This window comes from Ursus maritimus, unplaced genomic scaffold, assembly GCF_017311325.1.
Source record: "Ursus maritimus isolate PB19 unplaced genomic scaffold, ASM1731132v1 scaffold_21, whole genome shotgun sequence".
Classification (NCBI taxonomy): domain Eukaryota; kingdom Metazoa; phylum Chordata; class Mammalia; order Carnivora; family Ursidae; genus Ursus; species Ursus maritimus.
Window position 1 is genome coordinate 42224481 of NW_024424564.1, and position 25250 is coordinate 42249730.

The 25250-nt window shown below is 48.8% G+C and overlaps 1 protein-coding gene across 3 annotated transcripts in view; it reads left to right on the plus strand.

Annotated features, from left to right (window-relative positions):
- Positions 1 to 25250, plus strand: part of BTBD11 (BTB domain containing 11) — a 300917-nt gene that overhangs the window by 257914 nt on the left and 17753 nt on the right. For 2 of the 3 annotated variants that reach the window (XM_040637421.1, XM_040637423.1), the window contains 6 exons: positions 1321 to 1414; positions 1531 to 1666; positions 2384 to 2604; positions 4103 to 4281; positions 18345 to 18450; positions 23295 to 23397. In XM_040637421.1, the coding sequence (XP_040493355.1) occupies positions 1321 to 1414; positions 1531 to 1666; positions 2384 to 2604; positions 4103 to 4281; positions 18345 to 18450; positions 23295 to 23397 (839 nt within the window). The remainder of the gene's footprint in view (positions 1 to 1320; positions 1415 to 1530; positions 1667 to 2383; positions 2605 to 4102; positions 4282 to 18344; positions 18451 to 23294; positions 23398 to 25250) is intronic. The other variant, XM_040637422.1, reaches the window with a different exon arrangement.

Below are 25250 nucleotides of genomic sequence, written 5' to 3' on the forward strand. Positions count from 1 at the left end.
TACAGTTGGTGTTCAAGGACCAGCCGTCCAGTACATTCTAGATCTTAAACTCGGTCTTCAGTGCATCCGAAAAAAAGAAATCCGCATCCAGGTCCATTACTCCCCCTGGCGTCATCGTGCTGAGCTTTGGGTACATCGGGAACGCTTGCTTTTATGTGGTCCAAGCCTCTTAGAAGTCTGCAGTGCAGGAAGGAATGTTACAGGGACCACGGGGCAATGGTGGAGAGCCACAGGACTCTTTTGGTGTTTCCTCGGCCATGGGACTCCTTCAGGCAGATCCAAAGTCATGTTCCAGGAGGCAGAGTGTATGACGTGTCACGCTGAGAGCTGACTTCTGCGCTGTAGAATGTCATGGCCAGTTCACTCCTGGTAGAGGGATATAGTAAAGGAGGGATGGGGGGGGGAGTGGCCTAGTGGACACGAGGCATCCCCAAGCCTTTAAATCAAGAACAGGAGCAGCAGGCAGCCAAGCAAAGCCAAATGAAGTCAGGCCACCTGTCCCCTGCAGGTACACGAGGCATGGAATGCCATCAGCAGCCCTCTCCTGGCTGTGCCCTCAGGGAGCCCTGGGCAGGGAGTAAAGAAGGCAGATCTCTCCCCCTCGTTTTCCATTAGCAGTGCTGAGAGCACATTCACTGTGAGTGAGGCCCAGCATGGACAGCTTCCATTTTTAAGAAGCCCAGGGATCTTCAAGAATATAGCCCAGAACGGAGTACACTCCTCAAAGCTCACTCTGCCACTTAAGTAACTGATCTCGCTGGCCAGGAAACTTAGCATTTGCTAAACTATCCTCAGAGCTACCCAGGGTGTTCTAGAAGGGATGCGTGCCCTGGTTGGCCCAGGTGGTCCCCAAACTCTTTGGAACTCAAGATTCTGTGGTTCTAAGAGACCGTTCTGATGCTCTCCGAGGCTTTGTGTACCCAACCCTAAAAAGGGAGTCTTCCAGCACTCTGGCTCCATGAGCGTCTAAGCTTCTAGAAACTTGAACGTACATATCAATCACCTGGAGATCTTGCTGAAAGGCAAACTCTCATTCAGTTGGTCCGAGGTGGGGCCTGAGAGCCAGCATTTCCAACAAGCTCCCAGGTGATGCCAATGCTGCTTTCCGCGGACCACGCTTGGATAGTCCGAGCTTCTGGGAGATTCAGGAGGCTGTCAGTTCACCCTCCGGCAGACAGCTGCCCTCACCCTGTGCACACGGCCCCTGACCCAGAGGGAGGGCAGGAACATTGGCATCGCAGTGACTTCCACCAGCTTTTCCTGATGTGTCCTCACAGTGCGTGTCCTTTAAATGTCTCCGTGGCCACTCTTCCTCCACAGCTGCTCCTGGACGCCGGGGCCAAGGTGGAAGGCTCCGTGGAGCACGGCGAGGAGAACTACTCAGAAACACCCCTCCAGCTGGCCGCCGCCGTAGGTAAGAGCCGCTGAGACTCGACCCCGCCGAGGGTCTCCACCACCTTGGCCCTCAATGTGTCTGTGACTGTATCTTTGCTTGACTCGCTTATAAAACCCCCTTCTCTGGGCTTGCAGGAAATTTTGAGCTGGTTAGTTTGCTGTTGGAGCGTGGTGCGGATCCCCTGATAGGAACCATGTACAGGAATGGAATTTCTACCACCCCCCAGGGTGATATGAACTCTTTCAGCCAGGCTGCAGCCCACGGACACAGGTAGGCTAGGATGGGCCAAAGCCACAAGGTCCCAAGTGGTGCTTGTTAAAAATGCAGATTCCCAGGCCTACCCCAGACCCACTACATCTCTGGATGTGGGGCCCAGAGGCAGGCCAGAGCCCAGGCCCGGCCAGAGTGGCCTTACCTGCCAGCTTCCTGCTCAGAGCCAACTCCACGCAGCGCACATCTACTCAGACTGCCTCGTTTCGTCCCTTCCCGATCAGCTTTCACCTCACAGAGATGCACTCTTTGCCAGGGTTGGTCAGAGCCCATCACCTCAGCTGCCAGGAAGGGAGAAGAATCCATTTTAAAAATAATAAAACCCCTGACGTTTGGTTACCACTTGTCTACATTTCCTTCAGGGTTTACCCTGTCCTATTTAATTCCACATAACCCAAGTAAAGCCAAGTCACTGGGGGACCCCGTGCAGGCTGATGGTTAAAAGGGCACAGTTGTAGAACCTTCCAGATACTTGAGGAAAGCACTTAGCTCCAGACTGCCCTCAAGGAAACATAGCCAGCCATGCCCCTCCCCCCGTCTCCTCCATCCTTAAAATATAAGCACCCGTGGTCAGGCCTCTGAAACTACCACCCCTGAGTCATTCCCGTCATTCCATTGTCTCACATGAGTGGTGTCCCCACTTCCCACACCCTGTCCCTGCCCCAGCAAAGCCCTTCCATCTCTGAGTGTCTTCCTCTCTGGGTTTATGATTGACAGGAATGTGTTCCGCAAACTGCTCGCTCAGCCAGAGAAGGAGAAGAGTGATATCCTGTCCCTGGAGGAGATTCTGGCCGAGGGGACTGACCTGGCGGAGACAGCCCCGCCTCCCCTGTGTGCCAGCCGCAACAGCAAGGCCAAACTGAGAGCCCTGAGGGAGGCCATGTATCACAGCGCTGAGCATGGCTACGTGGATGTCACAATTGATATCAGGAGCATAGGTCAGTCTGGACACCCTCCACCGCTGGGCACAGCACCCCTGCCCAGCCTTAGGTCACACGCACACGCACACGCACACGTGGGCGCGCACACACACCACGGGGCCAGGGAGCTTCCTGTTTGCTGGTTGGAGCACTTTCAGGCTAACACACCCACACGACCCCCAAAGACAGCAGCAACCCGCCAGCCCCAAAGGTCACTTTCTCATGATTCCCCAACTCTGGACCCTGAGAATTTAGGAATTGGAATCACCTGGGAGCTTGTCCGAATACAGATTGCCAGGCCCTACACCCAGAGGCTCTGCTGTCGCGGGTCTGGATGAATAAAGGCCGGAAATCTTTATGTTTAACAATCATCCCAGGTGGCTCCCAGTGGTTGGTGAATCACTGCCTTAGAGCGCCCAGCACCATGAAGCCGCGGCCAGGCTACCAGCTAGGAGGAGGGCATTGCTTTCTTACCGGGCTCGCCCACGGAGCTTCGGGCCGCAAAGCCACTCCCGGGAAAAGCTCGGGGTGGCTCTTTCTGGAGTGAGCTAGCTCAGACCCATCTCCTCCGTGTGCCCAGGGAGCAGGCCCGCCCAGCCTTCCCCGTCTGGGGGCAGCGGCCCCGCCCCAGAACAGCGGGACCTAGCGCGGGCCTTCAACTGACCTGGAACGGCAGGTCAAGGTGGGCGGAGGGCCTGAGGAGAGGCCCCGCTGCCGCTGTTCCGGACGTGGGCCTCTGTCTCAGAGTGACTGTGTAGTATGTGGGACGTTATGCCATTGCCCTGAGGCCCTGTTTGGCAGGATGATGAAGGTCTGCTCTCTGCATGGCCTGCTCCCTGTAAACAGGAGGGAGACCCGCTCTTCCTCGGTGGCTCTCCGTGAGCAGGGAGAAGCACAACACAGCAATGAGCTGCTGGACAGGTTTCTGTTACAGGAGGAAGGCCTGATGAAGCACCCACAGATGGAAAAGGCGTTTTGCACGGGGGAGTGGCAGGGGTATCCTCCTGGGTCTTTCTGTGACGCCCGTGTCCGTCCTGGACGGGGCCGTAAATGGTCAAGTCCACCGATGGGTGTCACCAGCTCTGAGCTCTCCTCTGGGCGTGATGTACTGTCTCGTCCCAGGCAAGCCCCTTCCCTCCCTGAGCTTCCGTCCCCCCAGCAGGCAGAAGGGGCGAGGTGAGCGGAGGAGTCAGGACCCAGAAGTATGGAGAAGGCATGAGCAGCGTGTGGCAGTTGCATGTTCTCCATGACGGTGATAGCTGGTAAAATGCAGCTCCTGATACTGGGAACAGCATGCACAGAGCTGAGGGAACTCGTTTATCATCTTCTGTTTCGACGTCTGCAAGTCTTTGGGGGAGAAAAAGCAACACTGACCCAAGTCAGGCTCTTGTCTTGGTCTCGTCATTTGGTGCTGTCCTGGGGAGAGGCCAGCTTCCAGATAAAAACACACCTTCCGTTGTGGTTGTTTTCTGCCTTGTCCTCTCCTCCCCTCCATGCCCTCCCTTCCCCCTCCCAGGGGTCCCGTGGACACTGCACACGTGGTTGGAGTCTTTGCGGATCGCCTTCCAGCAACACCGCAGGCCTCTCATCCAGTGCCTGTTGAAGGAGTTCAAGACCATCCAGGAGGAAGAGTACACGGAGGAGCTCATTACCCAAGGCCTGCCCCTGATGTTTGAGATCTTGAAAGCGAGCAAGGTAGGAGAAGTTTAACGCTGTTGCGGTCGGTCGGCAGCAGAGAACAAGGGGGGAGGTTCACGACCTCATCGGTCCCTTAGCCTGGTCTCGCCCTTCAGGTAGGAATCCCGTGGTCACGGCCGCTGGTGGCACATGTGCCCAGCTGGCTAAAGCTACTTGTGCCGTCATTTGTGGGCCGCTGTCTTGCTGAGCACCTGCTGTGTTCCAAAGCTGTTGGGCACATGGGACAAAGTAGAGAGATACCTTCTAACCCAGGGAATTTACAGGACAGCTGGGGTGATCATGCTCATACATGTGCCCTGAGGCCATCCGAGGGTTAGGAGACAGTGTTCAGTTGGGTGGCACGGGCTCTGAGAGGTGTGAGTCGGTCAGGGAAGGTGTCACAGAGGTGATGAGACGTGAGCAGGCCTGGATGCACAGATAGGAATTTGGCGGGAAGAGGGAAATAGTACAGCTCCTCCGATCAACGGGCTACGGACCCTGCAAAGCCAGGCCCTGGAGAAAGCTTTTCGGGTACAGAGGATCCAATGAGTGTCACCCCTTCCTCACACCTCCTAATTCTTGCAATGGGGAAATGCTGCAACCCCATAAAAAACATCATTCCAGCCCTTGGGCCATTATGAGATCCATTCTTAAAAATTTATTTGGGGTCACTTGTTTGGCGATACCATATAGATGTCTGGTCCCAGCCAGTGGGCCACGCGGCATTGTGTGCGTTGCTGGAGAGCTTTGAGGATGGACGGCAGTAGGTGCCCATCCCCCAGCCATCCATCGGGGTGGAGAGCCACGGGCAGGGGGAGACTGTGACAAATGCCCCACCACTGTGGCCATGGAAGCACCGGGGATGACCACTCTGCCTGAGAGGCTCTGAGGAGTTTGTGCATCAAGGACCACGTACCCTGAGGGCTTCTCAATGGGTCCCAGGGGCCTATGTAGCCCAGTGCTTCAGGGCACGAACTTTGGAGCCAAATTGCAGGGATTCAAACCTCACTGCACCACTTAACTAGCCTGATGACCCCAGTCAAGTTACTTAACTTCTGTCTGCCTCAGTTTCCCTACCTGAAAATGGGGACAATCATTCTATTGACCTCTTAGGCTGGTTGTGAAGATAACACGAGTCAGCACCCTTCAAACTGTCCCTGCAACTTAGTGAGTGCTTTCTAAGTGACCGTCATAAAGATGCCCCCCCCAGAGCATGTGGGGCCTCCACTAGTTCCCAAAGGGTGTTCTGTAAAAACCATCCCCTCGAAATAGTTAACACCCCATTGCAGGGCACGTACCAACCAGCCATGAATACCGACCTGAGAACAGGCCGAACGTCCACTCTTTCTGCAGGCTAACATTGGATTACTCCAGTTTCTCTCCTTCAGGGCCTCGCATACCCTCATTCACAAAGGCAATGAGGTGTTTCCCAAACTCATTTGGCCTTGGAACCCTTTTATAATGAACTGTCTCAAGACATAAATGAGGATTTTTTTTAAGGTAAAATATACAGTTTATATTTACTATATGGCAGGCACCCCTCTAAGCACATTATAAGGATTAACTCAGTCCTCACAAACAACCTTTGAAGGAGGTAATGTTCTTATTCACATTTAACAGATGGGTAAACTGAGGCACAGAGAGGGTGATCACTTGCCCAGGTCACAGAGTTGGTAAGTGGCAGAGCTGGGCTTGAACCCAGGCAGCCTGGCTCTAGCAGCAGCCTCTTACACCTTCTTTCTAGAATTCTGGGGCTCCCTCTCAGACAGTGGAGCCTCTGGAGTCTCAGGGGGAATGGGCCTCTGAACCAAAAGGGCAGCGTGGGTTCCCCTTGCCAGGCTGGGCCGACAGGCTGCCCAAAGAGTGAAGAGGGAGCGGAGAGCCACCTTCTCCGGATGGCATGGTTGGCCCAACAGCAAAGCTGCGGCAACACGGCCTGTCTGCTGTCCGAGCCTCGGAGCACCTGGCGTGGTGGGGTCCGAAGCAACTCTCATGAGATATTCTCATCAGCAGCCAGCCTTAGTCCAGAGTCTCAGGGCCCCCCCTGCGGGCTGGATTTGCACCTGATGGAAGCCCCACCAGGACCCAACATGGGAGAGGAGTGCCAGCCCTTGCTTAATGAGCCACAGTGATCGCAGAGAGCAAAACCTGATGAAAGCATTTCAAAACCAACTCTCCCTTCCCCTCACCCTTCACCCCTCCAACTTGAATGAATGAATGAATGAATGAATGAATGGTACTTATGCCTGCAATTACCTAAGAAACCACTTTAGTGAAAAACATTCCTAAGTCTGTTCCCAAGGTTAGGTGTTCTAACTTGTTTTTGATTTCTTGGTTTTTGTTTGTTCCCTTTTTCAAGCTATAGTGGAAATTCCAGAAATTACTGAGGCATCCCATGTACTAAGTAAACCTAATCTATAGGTTTTTAAGTAAACTTTATTTTAGAGTTTTGGAGCATGTCATACATGCAGAAAAGTGCACAGATCACAACTATAGAGCCTAATGAGTTTTCACGAGGTAAACCTACTGTGTGATCAGCACCTAGGCCAAGAAAGAGAACATTACAAGCACCCCAGCAGGCCCCTTATGCCCCACTCAGCTACTACCCACTGAAGGGCAGCCCGTGGCTGGGGGGTGGGAAGAAGGGAGGGACTTTTGCCAGGAGATGTGGACTAGAGCCTGCTCCCCATCAGCCATACTGATCTTCAAGGGTGGAGGGAGCCAGGGATGAGGCAGGAGCAGCTCCTTGTCAGGAGCGGGCAGTCTGGGAAAAATGGTGCCCTCAAGAGTTGGGTTTGCTCTTGTAGGCGTTCAGTGGCGACCCCTACTGGTGGAGTGTGGTATTACACACATGTGTGTTGCCGGCCGGAGGAAAGAAGAGTGATCAATTTCCCATGGCTGTAGTGTGAAGGCAAGCATTCCCCAAGCGTGAGGGATATCACCATGGTCAAAAGAAGACTGGAGAGGGATGGGGGCAGAGAAATTCAGAGAGTTGAGAAAGCGCCACAAAGCTTGCACTCCCATGTATCCTGTTGCAGGGTGGTAGCCACACATCACACAACTGCCTGGTATTGTTCCTTCTCCTTCCATTAGTGGAGTCCTGTTCAGATCGCATCTGCCGTTCTGTGTGGACAGGTATCTGGTTTTCTCAGATGGGTAAGAAATAGTGGATAAGGAGATAGAAATCCCAGAAATAAATTCACTTTATGGTCAACTCCCAGAAACACAGCTGCCTTATAAAGTGAAGCAGATGCCTTCCCATCCTGGACTTGTGCTCATTCTTACCTTACTTGAAATCTGGTTGCAGATTTGTTTTGCTCCCTCTTCTAAATTTTACCTTCAAAAGAATTCAGCATCTCTAGATTTTCAGGAACAGGACAATATGGCCATTTCTTAATACACATCTGTTTAAAGAAAGTCCCTGGTCCCTTTCTCCCACGCGTTATTCCCCAGGGCATTGACTCATTCCACAGTCACCAGGTCTCACTATGCTGCAGTGCTGATGGGATAGACACATTCTTTCTCCTTCTGGAGCTTGCTATGTCCAGGGAAAGGGCAGACACACAGTAAGCTAAGAAGGGGATCAGCAAAAGAGAGTGAGAGCTTGATACATGCCATGAAAGAAAAATTAGACAATGATATAGTCTCTGGGGGTGGGGCAGGCAAGGCGTAGTCTAGACAAGATGTAAGGAAGGTCTCCCTGCGAAGGCAGCATTTGAACCACCACCAAAGGGAGGAAAAGCTCCAGGCATGCAAAGGTCTGGGGCAAAAGCGTTCCAAGTGGGGAGTGCGGGAGCTGAGGCTCTTAATGGAAACGTGCTCGGTGTGTTGAGGCGACAGGAAGAAGAGCAAGGTGACTGAGGCAGTGGGACAAAGAGATAAGAATCAGATTGCATGGAGTCTTTCTCCGTGGTGAAAAGTGTGGGTGTCCCTCCATGTGCCATGAATAGAGCATCACTGGAGGTTTAAGACAGAGACAAGACCTGATCTGTGAGGATTTTATTTTCTTGTAATTTGTACTTTTTTATTTTTTCTCAATTTTTAATTGAAACATCTTAGTTTTTTAAACTTTTGATTTTGAGATCATTATAGATTCACAGGCAGTTGTAAGAAAAACTATATACTACTATGTACCCTTTACTCAGTTTCCCCCATTGGCAATATCTTACTAGACTACAGTAAAATATCACAGCCATGATATTGATGTGATATGGTCAACATGCAGAAAATTTCCATCACCCACAGGATTCCTTCATGTTGCACTCTCTTAGCCAAACCCATTTCCCTTCTGCCGCCACCCCTGGGAACCACTAACCTATTCTCTACTTCTCTAATTTTATTTTGAGAATGTAATGTCAGGGGCGCCTGGGTGGCACAGTCAGTTAAGCATCCGACTCTTGGTTTTGGCTCAGTGTCATGATCTCAGTGTCATGAGATTGTGCCCCTCATCGGGCTCCACGCTCAGCAGGGAGTCTGCTTGAGATTCTCTCTCCCTCTTCCTTTGCTCTTCCTGGTCATGCTTGCTCTCTCTCTCTCTCTCTCTCTCAAATAAATAAATCTTTTCCAAAAAAAGAATGTAGTTTCAGTGGAATCGTAAGGTATATGACTTTTTAGAATTGGATTTTCTCACTTGGCGTCATTCTCTGAAGATTCATCAGGTTGTTGGCTGTATTCATAGTTTGTTTCTTTCCGTTGCTGAGCGGTACTCCATAGCGTGGACATACCATGGTTTGTACAACTGCTCGCCCACTCAAAGGACAGCTGAATTGTTTCCAGCTTCAAGCCATTACAAATACAGCTGTGCTAACCAGTCATGGGCGGGTTTTTGTATGAATGTATGTCTTCATTTCTCTGGGATAAACGCCCAGGAGTGCGATCGCTGGGTTGTATGGTAGCTGCGTGATTCGTTTTTAAAGAAAGTGCTCAACTGTTTTTGAGAGTGGCTGTACTGTTTGACATTCCCACCAGCGAAGTGGGAATGATCCAGTTTCTCCACATCCTCGCAGTTTGGTTTTATTGCTCTCTTTTATTTTAGCCATTCTGATAGATGTGCAAGTGACATCTCGTGGTTTTAATCTCCATTTCCCTAAGTGGCTAATGGTGTTGAACCTAGTTTCATGTGCTTACTTGCCATCTGTACGAGCTCTTCGGTGAAATGTCTCTTTGTATCTTTGCCTGTGTTCTAATTAAGTTGCTTGCTTTATAGCTGTTGATTTTGAGTGATACTCATCTTTCATCAGATATGTGGTCTGCAAGTATTGTCCTCCATTCTGTAGCTTTTCTTTCTGTCCCCTTGACAGGGTCTTTCACAGAGCAAAAGCTTTCGATTTTGAGGAAATTGAATGGATCAATTTCCCAAACTCCTCGCCTTGCCCTAAATCATGAATATTTCCTCCTATTTTTTTTCTAGAAATTTTAGTCCTTTGTTTTATACTGAAATCTGTGATTCATTCTGCATTCATTTTTGTATGAGATGTGGAACGTACATCAAGGTTTTTGGTATTTGTGTGTTTCTGTTGGTTGGGGTTGGTTTGCCAGTCAATGTGTAGCGTTCCAGCTCCATTTGTCGGAAAGGCTCTCTCTCCTTCATTGAATTACTTTTGCACATTTGTCAAAAGCGAGTTGGGCATATCTGTGTGGGTCTGTTTCTGGGTCTCCACTCTGCTCCATCCATCCATGTGTCTGTCCCTCCACCCTTACTGTACCATCTCAATTAGTGTAGCTATAAATTAAATCGTGAAGTTAGGTAGACTTATTCTTTCCATTTAATTCTTCTTTCTAAAAATGATTTTAGCCATGTTCTTTGGCTTTCTATATAAATTTTGTGGGTTTTTTTTTTTTTCAATTAAACTCCACCCTCGATGTGGGGCTTGAACTCACGGCCCCAAGATCGAGAGTTGCATGCTCTACTGACCGAGCCAGCCAGGCACCCCTGCATATAAATTTTAGAATAAACTTACTGTATCAACAACAACAACAAAATCTTGCTGAGATTTTGATAGGAATTTTGTGAAACCTCTGTGTCAATTCAGTGAGAATTGACATCTTTACTATGTTATATCTTTCAGTTTATGAATTGTATGTCTCTTCATGTACTTAGATTGTCTTTGATTTTTTTTTTTGAGATTGATTTATTTATTTTAGAGCAAGAGGGAGAGCAGGGAGAGGGGCAGAGGATGAGAGAGAATCCTAAAGCAGACTCCCTGCTGAGCGTGGAACCCAGCACAGGGCTCCATCTCACAATCCTGAGATCATGACCTGAGCCGAAATCAAAAGTCAGCTGCTTAACCGACTGAGCCACCCAGGAATCCCGATCATCTTTGATTTCTTTCATCAATACTATGGAGTTTGCAGCATACAAGTCCTGTTTTGTTTGATTTATATATATGTATTTCTCCTTTTTTTTGAGCAATCGTAAATATAATATTTTATTTTTTTGTCCATATGTTCATTGCTAGCACAAAGAAATACAATTGATTTTTGTATGTTCATCTTGCATTCTGCAACCTTGCTGAACTCGTTTAGTCTAGGAATTTTTTGTAGATTTACTGGAATTTTCTACTTAGATAATCAAATAAAGACAGTTGTATTTCTTCCTTTGCAATCTGACCCTGAAGATTTCTTTGGGGGGGGAGTTTTTTTAATTATGAATTCAATTTCTGTAATAGCTATATAGCTATTCAAATTATCTACTTAATATTAGGTGAGTCGGGATACTTTTTTTTCAGGGAATTGGTTCATTTCATCTGCATTGACGGATTTAGGTATGTAGTTATTCGTCATAATTCCCTTATTATCCTTCCGATGTCTACAGTCTAGTGATAGCCCCTGTTTCCTTCCCGATTTTGTTAATATGTGTCCTCTTTTTTTTTTTTTTCCTTTGTCGGTCTTCCTACAGGTTTGTCAATTTTATTCATCTTTTCAAAGAACCAACTCCGTGTTTCATTACTTTCTCTACTGTTTTTCTGTTTTAACTTCCATTGATTGCTGCTCTTATCTTTATTATTTGCTTGCTTTGGGTTTATTTTGCTTTTCTTTTTCCAGGTTCTTGAGTAGAAGCTTAGATTATTGATTTGAGACTTTTTCTCTCCTAGGCATTTGGTACTGTTCGTACCCTTCTCCACACTGCTCTGGCTGTGCACCGCAAATTCTGATGTGTCATTTTCATTTTTCATTCAGTTCGGTGTTATTTTTTATTTCCCTTAGAATTTCTTTTTTGACTTATGGATTATTTAGCAGTGTGTTGTTTAGTTACCAAGTGTTTGGAGATTTTCTTATTATCTGTTATTGATTTCCAGTTTGACTCCATTGCGGTTAGAGAATACCTTCTGTATTACTTGATTGTTTTAAGTTTTGGAGTTTGGCTTTATGGCCCTAAGTGTGGTCTGTCTTGATATCTTCCACGGACACTTGAAAACACTGCTTTCTGCTATTGTCAAGTGTCAATAAGATTCTGTTGGTTGATGGTGGTGTTGAGTTCTTCCATATCCTACAGATTTTCTCACTATGCTATCAGTTCAGAGAGGGGTGTTGAAGTCTCCAGCTCGAATTGTTTCTCCTTCCAGTTCTGTCAGGTTTTAATCACATAGATGGCAGCTCTGTTGTTTGGCACATGCACATTTAGGACCACATTGTCTCTTGGTGAACTAACCCTTTTATCATTAAGTAATGCACCTCTCTGCTTCTCTGAATTCTCTTCGCTCTGAATTCTGCTTTCTCTGATATTAACATAACCATTCCTGCTTTCCTTTGATTAATGTTTGCATATTTTTTCAACCCTTTTATTTTCAACCTGCCTTTTTCATTATATTGAAGTGATTTTCTTGTAAACAGCATATAGTTGGGCTTTTCATTCACTCTGCCAATGTCTTTTAATTGGTATATTTAGACCATTTCTATTTTATTGATGCTTTAGGGCTTAAGTCCGCCATCTTATTTTTTGTTTTCTGTTTGGTGTCTCTGCCTTTGCTTCTCTTTTTCCTGCCTTCCTGTGAGCTACTTGAACACTTTTTTGAATTCCATTTTTATTTGTCTGTAATGTTTTCAGTAGCTTTTGTATAGCTTCACATAGCTTTTCTAGTGGTTGCTTGCAGTATTAGATTATATATGTAACAACACGGTCTACTGGTACCGTCATTTTACCAATTCAAGTGACGTCATGTTACCTTACCTCTCTTTATGCCCATTTACCCTCCTCCATTTAAGACATAATCATCTTTAAATATTTCCTCTACATACATTTGGAACCACATCAGTCACTGTTATAATTTTTGCATCAACCATCAAATGTAATTAGGAAACTCAAGAGGAGAAAGAAGGCCTACTATGCTTACCCGTACTGTTGTTTACATGTTCTTCCTTTCTTCCTGAGGCTCCAAGCTTCCTTTTTTATCCTTTTTCTTTCAACTTAGAGAACTTTCTTCGGCCACTCTTTTTGGGGAAGTCTCCTGGTGACAAATTCTCTTTGTTTTCCTTCATCTGAGAATGCCTGATTTCCCTTTCATTTCTAAAATATACTTTCACTGGTTATTATTTGCTTGATACTTCCTTTAAATCAACTTACCATCTGTTAAATGCACTTAGAAAGGAAATACTAAAGTACTACTATAAATAGAAAGCCTGTATCACTTGCCATGAATAGAGGGTACATATCAAGATACATAGGTTCAACTTAAAAGCACTTTACTGTGTGTTCGATTTCATCTTGTACACAATTCCAGTGACAGATATGGGACTGTGTGCTGACCTCGGGGAACTCGATCTGGTGCCCCTCCCATCCCTTTGGTGCGTCCGCCCATACCCTTTCCAGGTGTGTTCCAGCAGAAAGAGGCTCATAGGTCAGCCCAGCATGTTCTACGAGGGAGGGCCCGTCTAGAGACAAACCACTGTTGATGGATTGAGGCAGAGAACTCACTGCCATTTTCCCCTGAAAGTAACAGTGTTTCCACCATCTCCTGATTTTGAGATGTGGCTTTTTTCACCTTTTAGCATTTCACAGTTTGAAATGGGTCTTTGGAAATGGCTGTGTGTATTTAATGAAGTGAGGGTTTTGTTTTTTTTTCCTCTTCCTGAAAGCTGCCATTAATTGCATGACATTTTAGGATCTAGAAAAAGAGAGATTGGTTTGAATTATAGGAAATTGCTCTTTGTTTGGGGGGTTAAAAAGTGGCCAAATCTCGGCATTTTCCTTTGGTTCAACCTAATGGTACGTTGTGAGGCATTATCTTTTTTAGCTCTCCTAGCAACCCCACCAAGCAGATATTTTTAATCCACTTTGGAAGAGGAGGCCAAGGCGTGGAAAAGCTGAGTCACTTTCCTAAGGTCACAGAGCTGGTGAATGATGAGGCAGGACCAGGACCCAGCTCCATCTGGCCCCACTGTCCATGTTTTTACCATCGTGTAGAACCCCTACCCAACTCGCCCAAAAAGGACCTTGGGGATCCATCCCAGCATTCCTTTCTGAAGAAAAGAAAATGTTTTGGTATCTTCTTAGGAGAGGAGTGAGGGTGCGAGGAAGAGAGGAAAGATGTCATCCCCAAATTCACAGGAGCCCATCTCAGGAGTCGCCTGCCAAGCATGGCATTAAGAACATCACTCCGTTCCCCTTTTGTTCTGTGTGTAGCCACATGGTTCTGAGTCCTGAGGACCCAAGTTCACCCCATGTGCACATCCAGCATTTTCCATGAGAGACCTGAATGACTGGTACCTAGCAGCATACCAGTAACAATCGCTAACCAGGAGCCGTGTACTCAGCTTGGCCAGATGCCCACCCATCCCCAGCCCACGCCACCTCCTCGGGCTTGCCCTGGCCTCCCAGACTGCCATGCTGTCCCTGAGGGTCAAGCTTTGTGGCGCCTTCGCCTAAAAGCACTTCCGTTAAATATACAACTCAGAGGAGAATATAGGCATCTTCCCAGCACAGCTGCCCCACCTACCCATGCCTCCAAAATAGAGTGAGCTTCAAGTTTGCTTAATTCCTTTCTGTTGCTTTCAGGTTTGAGCCCAGAGTTAACCAAACCCAAAAGATAACCCAGTTCACTGCCCCAAAATGACCATCTAACCCAGCGGGTCTCACCCCACAGGAGCTATTAACTGATACTAATTGCGGTACCCCTTCTTGCTCAGAGGAGCCCTCCTGGAGTCCTGATTCGTTTGGGTGCCGGGAAACCAGAGTGAAGGATACCAACAATCCCTCTAGCTGGAGGAAATGCACAGAAAAGGGCACAGAGCAGACACCTCAACAAACCCAGATGAATTCAAGGGTAGAGTGGGGAGTTTTCTCTTGAGGCTCTGGTGTCTGGAGGAGAGGTGCCCTGAAAGCCTTGAGAAAGGCAGCATTTTGGGGTCCTGACCTTGGGAGCATCACCGTCAACCTTCACATAGCATCCGGCACTTAGCAGACGCCCGATAAATACTTGAGAAAAGAATTAATGCGTGAATGGCTACATCGCTTAGCACGTGGCGAATGTTCACATTCGTGAGAACTTTAGGGGATGAATGAATAAAGCCCGGGGAGCTGTCGGTGTCCACTTTGACTCTGGACTCTTCCTCTTTCCCTTTCTNCTGAACTTCTAATACTTTCCTCATAATTACCCTGTTTCCTCATGGGGCAGATTTTTTTCCCAATAATAGACTTCATTTTTTAGAATGGCTTTAGGTTTATAGAAAAAATGAGAAGATAGCACAGAGTTCCCCATACAACCCCTCACCCACATTCTCCTATTATTAACATCTTACGCTGGTATGGTACATTTGTTTTAATTAATTAATTAATTAATTAATAAACATGGGTACATTATTAGCTAAATTCCATACCTTATTCCTATTTCCTTAGTTTTTGTCTAATGTCTTCTTCTGCTCCAGGATCCCATCCAGGACACCACATTACTCCTCTCGGCTGACACCACTTCTCAGACTCATTTTTGGTGACCTTAACAAATTTTGAAGAGCACTGGTCAGATATACCATAAAGAAGGCCCTCTAGTGGACTCGGCGGTGTTTTTCTCATGGTTAGACTGGGGTTGTGGGTTTAGAGCAGAAGACTACAGAGGTCAAGTGCCATTCCCCCCACATCAAGGGCACACACTCCCAACATGTGTATTCACTGCTGGCACTGACCTGATCACCTGGCTGAGGTTGGCGCCTGTCGAGTTTCTCACCTGCAGACTTACTCTTTTCCCCTTTTGCCAACTGTTCTCCTTGGAACCAAGTCACTGTGTGCAGCCCTCCCTAGGAGTAGGCAGGGATGGTCCTCCCAGGTAACCTGTAAGTATGTGAGGATTGTCCCTTTGGACCAGACACGGCCAGGCCTTACCTTTACTTTCTGGGATGACACAACACACACTGAAGTTAGTCCACCACCACCGCCCATCAGTCCACAGTCAGCCCCCAAAGAAGAGCACCGCCTACTCAGGCCTCTGTCACAGGCCACCAAGTCCAAGAAGTGCATCTTCCTTCCTTCCCCCGAGGTGGTTAGACACAGCCCACTGTAGACGAGTGAGCCCAGCGCCGATCATCACAGTCTGGGCAGCACATTTTGCAGACACGGGCCGCCTCTTTTCTGGGATCCGCAAGTACTCACTGAGCATGCCCAGTGTGCCTGGCAGTCTGGGGTCACAAGGATGATGAAATGCAGTCCCCCTGAGGCCGACTGTAGACTGTAGTGTTCTGTTGCTGCCGGAACGAGTTAGCACAGCATGGAGGCCAAAGACACTTGCTTATTATTCCGTGGTTTCCACGGGTCGGAAACCAGGCACGGGATCTCGCTGTGCTCTCTGCTTAAGGTCTCACAGAGACCCGAAATCAAGGGGTCAACAGGGCTGTGTTCCTTTCTGCAAGCTCCAGGGAAGAATCCACCTGCAAGCTCATTCAGGTTTGGGTAGAACTGAGTTCCTGGTGTTTGTAGGACTAAGCCCCATTTCCTTGCTGGCTGCCAGCTGGGGGGGTCCCAATTTTCTCGCAGAATTGTTGCCCAAATTCCCCCACTCAAGCTTGGCATGTGGTCCCCTCCATCTGGAAGCCAGCGACAGCACATCAAGTCCTTCTCGGGCTTCAAATCCCCGTGACTTCCTCTTCTCCCGCATCCCTTCTGAAGTCCTCTTCTGCCTCTAATTTTAAGGGCTCCTGTGATTACATCGGGCCTGCCCAGGTAATTCAGGATAATACACTTACTTTAAGGTCAATTTAAACCTTAGTTAGTAACTTGAATCACGCTTGCAGGGCCCCTTTTGCTCTGTAATGTAACATTTATAAGCTTGGTATCTCGCGATATTCTCAGTCCCAGGGATTTGGGGGGTACCGTCTTCTAGGGACCATCGTTGTGCCCAGAATACAGCGCTTCTCAAACCTTAGTGTGTGTGGGAATCATCTGCAGAGCGTGGTAATGTGGGTTCTGCGTCAGTGGTCCTGGGGTAGCATCTGCCTTTCTGACAGGCTCGCAGGCCTCCCTGCTGCCGGTGGGCTATGGAACACACCTTGACGGCCGGCTTTACCCCAGGGGAAACAAACGTGCAGCCTCCGGCTCAGGTCCCACTCCGGAGAGAATATCCATCCATACCTGGGGCTCTCAAACCTAAGAGAGCACCAGAAGACGTGTTAGCATACAGATTGCTGGGCCCCAGCCCCAGTGTTTCTGAGTCAGAAGGTCTGGAATGGGACCTGAGAATCTGCATGTCCCACACACCCAGGCGATGCGGATGCTGCCGGTCCGGGGACCACACTTTGAGAACCAGCACAGGAAGCCATGAGACAGGCAATCACTTTGTGAGTGTTGACAGGAGTGTTTAACACCTTTTGGTCACGAGGCCTCACCTCTGAGAGCAGAATTCCTTTGTCCAATATTGATTGCATCCCCGTAGGCCACTCTGCGGACCACGTCCGAGGCAACATGGTGCCTTTAATCAAACGGTCGATTCTCTTTTCATGTGTGGAGCTGTACCCTTCTGCTTCGGGCGCTCGATGAAATAGATCCAAGAATATCTCGAACCTCGGACGTCATCAGTTGTCCCAAACCCATCTTTTAAAGTCAAAAATAATATTTATTGTGTGTATTACAAAAACGATGCTTGTTTGTTGTAGAAAGTGCAGATGAAAAGGGAAGACATCATAAGCCCACCCAAAGGCGGTGACTCTACTTTTCTAGACATTTCCTATACATATCTGTCAATCCAAGTGTGTGTTTGTGTATGTATGTGTATATATATATATATATATATATATATATATATATGGAGGGTTTTATTTCCAAAAATAAATGGTACACACTGTGTTGTAACCTACTTTTCCTAATATATTGTAAATGTCTTTCTACCTCATCCCCATTTTCAGCCCCTACTTTCAACCCCCTTCACCCAATAAAAAGCATTGAATGCTGTAATTCGTGGCTTCCCTCCCACACACCTGCAGATGAAGGGACAGTATTGACCAGCACTGGGTCCCAAGGGGAAGAGGCGAAAACATGAAGGACACGGGGCGGTCGGAAACAGGCTCCTTTGTCCCTGAGCGATCAGAGGCAGCTGTGGTCTATATCACAGAACTTGTTTCCCCCCTTTTTTTGGAGAAAGTGATTCAGCTGAGCATTCCTGTTTCCGGATATGCCTCAGCACCAAAATCACAGTGCTACGAAAGCTGAATCAGGAGCATTTGTGTCTGGGTAATGGAGAGCAGTCACGGGATCACAAGGGCTTCCTGCTGCTATTTTCAGGATAATTCACTGCTTCCAGAATTACGGAGTATTGATAAAGGTGTGTTTGGGGTAAAAACTTGTGTTCTACTCTGTGAGCTGTGAACCTTGCTTTCCGATGGGTGGTCAATGACTGGGGCAAGAGAGAAGGACTTAATGGCAAATTAAGCTTTCACCGGTGAACAGACCAGAAGCAGACAACAGACAAACACAGCAAGCACGTCCCGGGCCTGCTGAGCAAACCGAGTGTATGAGGTCTGGTGGGGGGCGGGGGAGGGGTTCTCTTGGAACCTGCCAGAAATTTGTGGGCCCCTCTCACCTGGGGGCAGGCATTCCTGCTGACGGCTTGGATGAGGCCGTGCAGGGCCCAGCCGTGTGAACTCCACTTTCTTTCCCGCAGAACGAGGTCATCAGCCAGCAGCTCTGTGTCATCTTCACCCACTGCTACGGGCCCTACCCCATCCCCAAGCTCACGGAGATCAAGCGCAAACAGACCTCGCGCCTGGGTGAGTTGTGCTGTGGTTTGAGGGCACAGAGGTAGCAGACGCCCCCCAGAGAAGGTAGGTGGTGCTGGAGGGCACGTAAGATGGACACAGCAGTCAGGCAGGTGGAGGTCATGCTATCACTTATCACATGATAGCTGGAGACTAGACCTTGGAAATGTGGACCAGGAGACTGGCCAATACCTCATCCCACTAACTGAGGGGCTTTCTCCCCAGACAGCTCTGGGTCCCATGCACTTCTTGCAGGCAGGTGGATTCCCCATACCGAGGGAAGGCTGAGCTGTGCAGGCAGCTGTCCCCCCCATCCCCCAACTTCTCCCCTCTTAGAAGTCCCTCTTCCTCCCTGAGGAGGAGCAAGCAGGGAACAGTGACAGGCCAGTGGTGTTCCTCTAATGGAGTCCCTCTGCAGGGACCCAGGAGGAGAGGAAACAAGTACCCCCATACACACAGAGACACACACACACACACATACACGGGGAACATACCTGAGCTGAGGAGACTGGACACTCCGAAATCCCATCCAAGTAGCAGTAATCCCTTTTTCTGCTGCTTGGTCACTGCATGGGGCTGGCCCTGGTCTAGCCCTTGACCTACCCCATCTCAGGTAACCCTCAGGCCACCCCAGGAGGTAGGCACTGCGGATCACCCCAATGTCTCAGCCGAAGAAGGGGAAGGTCTGCGCTGCTTGCACGATCACTTCAGGTGGGGCTGGGGCTTCCCAGCTCCTCCCAAAGCCATAACTCCTTCCCTCTGCAGTCCCAGCTTCTGGAATTTTCCAGGGGAAACTTTTCCGTTCAGCGGATCCTGGGGCTGCTGTAAGCTGGCTGATCAGTCTGAGAAAAAAAGCAAAGAAATGCTTGGCTGCCTGAAGCCTGAAACACGAGCCTTCTGTTGCAAGAGCCTTTCTCCTTGCTGCCTGGGGGATGATAAAATATTAAAGATAAAGAGTTCCTTTTCCAATAAGGTTGGGGACCTTCCTACTTCCTATGAACTTTTCCTGTAAAGACTGGGAAACATTTGAGAAATGGGAGCATCTGAATGGGATGTTCGTTAGCAAAACCATTCTGTTTGGAACAGGTGAGCTAGTTAAAATTAGTGAAAAGTCTGAATTCCCGGAACCGCTTTAAAGTAGTTTTGTTTCTGTCATGAAGAACTTGTTAATTTAAATGATACAACTTTTCCCTGAAATGAAAAACTTAGTAGCCAAGTCCCATCTTCTCTGTTTCCCTTTATGCCTATCAGTGTGGGCAAACTACAGTGTACCCAAACCGAAACCATTTCTACCTTGTAGAAAGCAGGTGTTAACTAAAATGTTATCGGGGCAACACATTGCAAAGACCAATCATATTAACAGACTTCAGTGATTGAAGGTTACGTTCCCAAGCCATAGTCATCATGTCTGACATCTCGGTGCCTTTACAGGACACCCTTGTTAGAGCAAACATGTGCAAGGGCCGTTTCAATGACACAGCACAAAATCTGCTTTCCTGGAGTTCCAGGCGAGGCAGGAACATTTTTTCCTCCTGAATGTGCTGAGTTTTCTTTCACTCGCAATTAAAAGGGCTTGGTTTTCAGGCCAAGCACTAGAATTCCAGGGGTTAGCACCAAGAGAAGAAAGGCAGGCCCGAGAGGCTCAAAGCTCACAATATGGGAGAAAGGGGGACAGAATATAATTATGAATAAGTGAAATATGGAATATGTAGAGTTTGGCTCTTCAATAGAGCATTTCCTGCTAGGAAAACTAAAAGTGGCCAAACAGTGGTTCTTCGGGGACCTACTTTAAAGGAAAGATATGAGTGATCAGTGACAAGGGTCCCAAGGAATCTCTAAAGGGCCAGGAGGCCATATAAGTGAGTGAAATGGGTTCCGTGTAAGACAGTAGGGAGTGGTGGGGACTGTGGCACACTGATGCCCTACTGTTTGTGATGCATTGTCTTCTTGCCCTCCCTGTGAATTCTGGGAGAGAATGGCTAAAAGAGCCGCAGGTAGGAGACATTAGCAATTTGGGAAACAGGAGTGGGGCTGGTTGGTGGTGGACAGTAAGAGTGAGAGGGAGTGGTTGCTGAGAAGAGGGAGAATGTCACTGCAAACTTTTAGCCTTCAAAGCAAGTGGAGAGGTGAATTTTAGTCAACCCCCAGGACTTTCCTGTGGCCTCTTGTCTCTTCATCTAGGTTATTTAGAAGTGTGTGAGTTTTTTCAAGACAATATTTTAGTGATAGTGGGATTACAAGTGATTTTGACAGTTTTATGCTTTTTTAGTATGTTCTAAGTTAAAACTTTTTTTAACGGGAAGAAGTGAGGTAGCTGTATGTACCGACAGAAATATGATCAGAGGCCCGCCTTCTGGGGCCGCACAGGGGCTGAGGGGCCACCCCACCTTTGAAGGCTGGAAGAGGAGAGTCGGCCAGGAAGGCAAATTCTGGGTCCAAGTTACAGCAGGGTCTGGGCAAAATGGGGCCAGGCCAGGGGTCCAAGATACCATTGTAGGGTGGGCCCAATGGCTGGGATCATGGTCCCCAGGAATCCAGTGGGGTGATCCCCACCCCTAATGGTTAGAATAGGCTAAACCCAGCCAAAGGAAGAAGCTGGAGTTTCAATTCAGGACAGCCCTTTAAGCCCTGGGGAAGGGCCCAGCAACAAGCAAGCAGGTCCCCAGGCTCAGAAGAGGCCTAATGTCCTCCATAGTCTCTCAGAACAAGAATGTGGAACAAGGGTCAAGGCATTCCTCACTCATTCAAAAAAATATTAACGAAGCATCTAGTACGATGGTCATGTTTATTGAGGAATACTGTGTGTCAGCCGTGGTTCTAAGTGCTCTGCAAAAATTCATTCCATGCTCACTGAAACTCGGATGTGGATGTACAATGGGTATGACCATTCCATTAAACAGAAGTGGAGACAGAGGCTCAGAGAGGTTAAACAACTTGCCCAAGGTCACACAGCTGAGATTTCTGGCTTCAGAGCCCTCACCCTTAACTATGTGTTACTACCTTTCTGTTCTAGACACAGAGCAAGGACGTGAAAAGAACAGACAAGGTCCTGACCTCCCAAGCATTCAGGCTCCAGGGAGGCAAAAAAACAGTGGATACACTGTGACAAAAGCACCCATCCCAGGGGCCGGACAGGAGCTGTGAGAGGGCCGGTGGGAGATGCTTGGTCGGTCTGAGGAGGGCGGGGGAATCAGGCAAGGCTTAATGATGGAAGGTGTCTGCACCGAAGCTTGAAGACCACATGGGGTGAACCGGGTTTGGAAGGGGTTGGAAGAGTGTTCTGAGTAGAAGGAACGGCAGGTGAAGGGCCAGAGGTGAGAGTGTATAGCCCTGGTATGGCACAGCACACAGACTGGTCGACAGGGGGTGTGATGGAGAAGAAGGCAGCAGGAGCCCGATCACCAGCAGCCTTGTTAGGAAGCGTGGACTTTACCCTGGGAGAACTGGGGAGCTATGGAAAGATTTATAGCAGAGGAGGGGCGTGATCAAATCCACCGTCAGGAAAGATGACTGTGGTGAGGTGCGCCATTGGGTTGAGGGACCAAGAGTGGAGGCAGAGACCAACAGAGGTTCCTGGGGGTCCCCAGACAAGGGACCACGTGGTGGCCTTAGGGAGGGCCGCGGCATTGGGGATGGAGGGAAATGGGGGAATGGAGAAACACTTAGGAGGAAGAGAGGACGGTGTTTGTGATAGACTGGGTCTGGGTAAGCCCAGGAGAGGAAGGGTCCTGTTGCCTTCAAATCCCTGGCTTGGGCAACGGGTAGATGGTGGAGCCATTCATGGGATCAGAGACACTGGGGGAGGCGCATTTTGCGGAAAGAATCTTCTCACATGAGCTGGGAATGCAGCGCATCCTCAGACTCGGTAGCTTGGGTGCAGACACCCCCAGAGAGGTCATCTTCCATTTAGAGTCTTCTGAAGGTCTCCCTTCGGCACTGCAGCCCAGGTGGGCGCAGGGCGGGTGACCTACTAGGAAGCCCCACCAGAGGCTGGGGTCAGACTGACTTAGGACCTGAGCGGGGCGAAGCCAGTCGGTGCAGGGGTGTTAGTGGATGGTCCCAAGCCGCAGAAGCCCTGAGCTGCGGACAGACTGGCACCTTCAGGGGCTCCGGGGCTCCGGGGCTAAAATGACAGGCAAATCAAGGTTGGGGGAAGGGGAGGCGGGGACCCTAGTGTTGAACAATGCAGGCGCTCCAGTCCGCATGCCCGAGTTCAAATCCTGGCTCTTCCACCTGTCACTGGCTTGAACTTCTGTGTGCCCGCTTCCCCAGCTGCACAAGGGACAATGGTCCCTGTCTCCTGGGACTGAGCACTTCTGCGCGTGTGCGTGCCAGCTTGCACAGTGCCTGGCACGTCCTAAGTGCTCGGTAAGTATCGGCCAAACCGTCTTTGTTGTTGTTGGAGATGAGAGCAGGGAACTGGTTCGCATGCCTGACTCTGGGAGAGAAGGGCTTGGATTTCAAATCCCCTGGAAAACCCCTTTTCCATCAGGCAGAGAGGGCCCTGAGCCCAAGAAGGAGGAGCAAATGTGGGGGGGGGCATTCTTAAGAGGCAAGGTGGGGCACACCTTACCTTTCACATCCAGAAGTCATCTGCATCCGGCTGGGGGTGTCTCGCCTGAGGAAGTGCTACTTTTAATCACAAATAAGCTATGAAGATTTCCTATGCAAAACTGAATTTCCATGATTTGAGTGTTCCTTTGATTGGTTCTGTCCCCTGTTGGCTCACTGTCTTGCCAACGAGTAGCTTAATCCCATGGTTTCCCTGTTAGCTCTTCTTGGCCCTTTCCAGAAGAGGAATGCAAACTTCACCCTTCTCTCCGCTGAAGCTACCCTTTTTCCCCTTCCTCTTCTAGATCCTCATTTCCTTAACAATAAAGAGATGTCCGATGTTACCTTTCTGGTAGAAGGAAGACCGTTTTATGCCCACAAAGTGCTGTTATTCACGGCCTCTCCCAGGTATGTACTGTCAGGTTTGAAAGCCGCTGAATGTTGAGTGTGGCTGTTGTTATTACCCTTCTCTGAAATTCAATTTTGGTGGTCCCTTCCCTGGACGGGAAGATTATCTTTTCAAAATCAGGAATTTGAGAGCAGAGGGCATTCGGGCACCCATGCTCACAGCACCATTCTTCACAGTAGCCAACAGATAGAAGCAACCCAGGTGTCCATCAGTAGATGAATGGATACACGAAATGTGGTATATGCATATTTTCTTTAGCCCTAAAAAGGAAGGCAGTTTTGACAAATGCTACAACATGATGAACTTTGGGGACATTATGCAAAGAAATGAGCCAGTCACGGAAAGATAAATACCGTATGATTCCATTTCTAGGCAGTACCTAGAGTAGTCAGCTTCATAGGGACAGAAAGCAGGATGCTGGTTGCCTGGGGCTGGGGCAGGGGTGGGTGGGGGAGTTGTTGTTTAATGGGTACAAAGTAGGTTCTGGAGATGGGTCGCACGACAGTGTTGAATAGACTTAACATTTCTGTACGCTTAAAATGGTTAAGATGGTGAATTTTCTATTATGGGTTTTTTTTACCCCGATTTTAAAGTACAGAGCAGCCAGTAGCATGAACAGCAATGCCTCTGTGTGACTCGGGCAAGGGCATCCGTTCCTCCGGCCAGATAGAGTGCGTACCGGGCACAGAGCTTGGGAGCAGAGTATGGATTGGATTTTAGCTCCCCTGGCCCAGTGCCCGCACGCAGTGTCCCGCCTGAAACGTCTCAGGCCTGCCCTCCAAGTATCCCAGAACTCTGGCACAAGCCACCCCAAATACACAGGTCTTGAACCTGACTTTTCCCTAACTATGGAGTTGACAACGGCGTAGCCCCCTCCCTGCCAGCTTTGTCACTGCCTTTTGTCCTTTCGATTTGAGTTGAAATGCATTGACCATTTAGAACCACATTATCCAAAGACCTGAACTGGGATCAGTGAAGGTGTGCAGAGGAGAAGGAGATGCCAGATGAGGGGGCCACTAGGGTGAGCAGAGGGGTGAGGACACTGGGTACCCGGAAATAGACCCCACTTCTAGGATGTTCTCTGGTGAGCATGTGTGACCAACGCTTCCTGGGTTCCTAAAAGCATCCTGGCCTCCCACTGCCTCCCTCCAAAGCCAAATACAAGCCCCAGATGTCTGCTTTGCCACCGTAAGAAGAATACGCTGTGCCTTAACATGGTTCTCCGCTATGATGCATGGAAAGCAGGATAGATGTTGTCCCGATGTTCCTGTCTTAGTTTTGACAGCCATGGCTGTGCAGGATGCTAACATCAGGGGAAGCCAGGCAGAGGGCAGATAGGAGCTCTGTACCGTCTTTACACCTCTTCCACAAATACACCATTATTTCAAAATCAAAAGTTCAAGAAAAGAGACACAGCTTAGCTTATTCCTAAATGTGTTGAGCATCAGTGTGTCCCACGGACTGGGTCTGTACCTGCTAGGAGCTTACAGTTTGGTCGATCACAGGGAAGCGCATCTGAACCCCAGTCAGAAGGCCGTCCGTAGGGAGGCGGTCAGGCAGGCTATAGGTGTGATTAATTACAGCAGATGGAAGCTGGCGTGGGCTCTGGGGATGCGGCAGGGCCGGGAAGGCGAAGTCCCCGCCCTCCTGGGGCAAAGGTGGTGTGGGGGGCAGGGTGCACAAGAGGCGGGGAGCTCGGTGAGCACCAGAGGGGCATGAAGCCTGCGCTCAGGAAGGACCCCGTGAAGGAGTCACCCTTTGTGTCTTGCAGGATGGACAGGCAGGCTTTTAAATGGGATTCATTCTCTTCCAGTCACCTGAATGAGAAATAACGGTTCACTTTTTTTTTTTT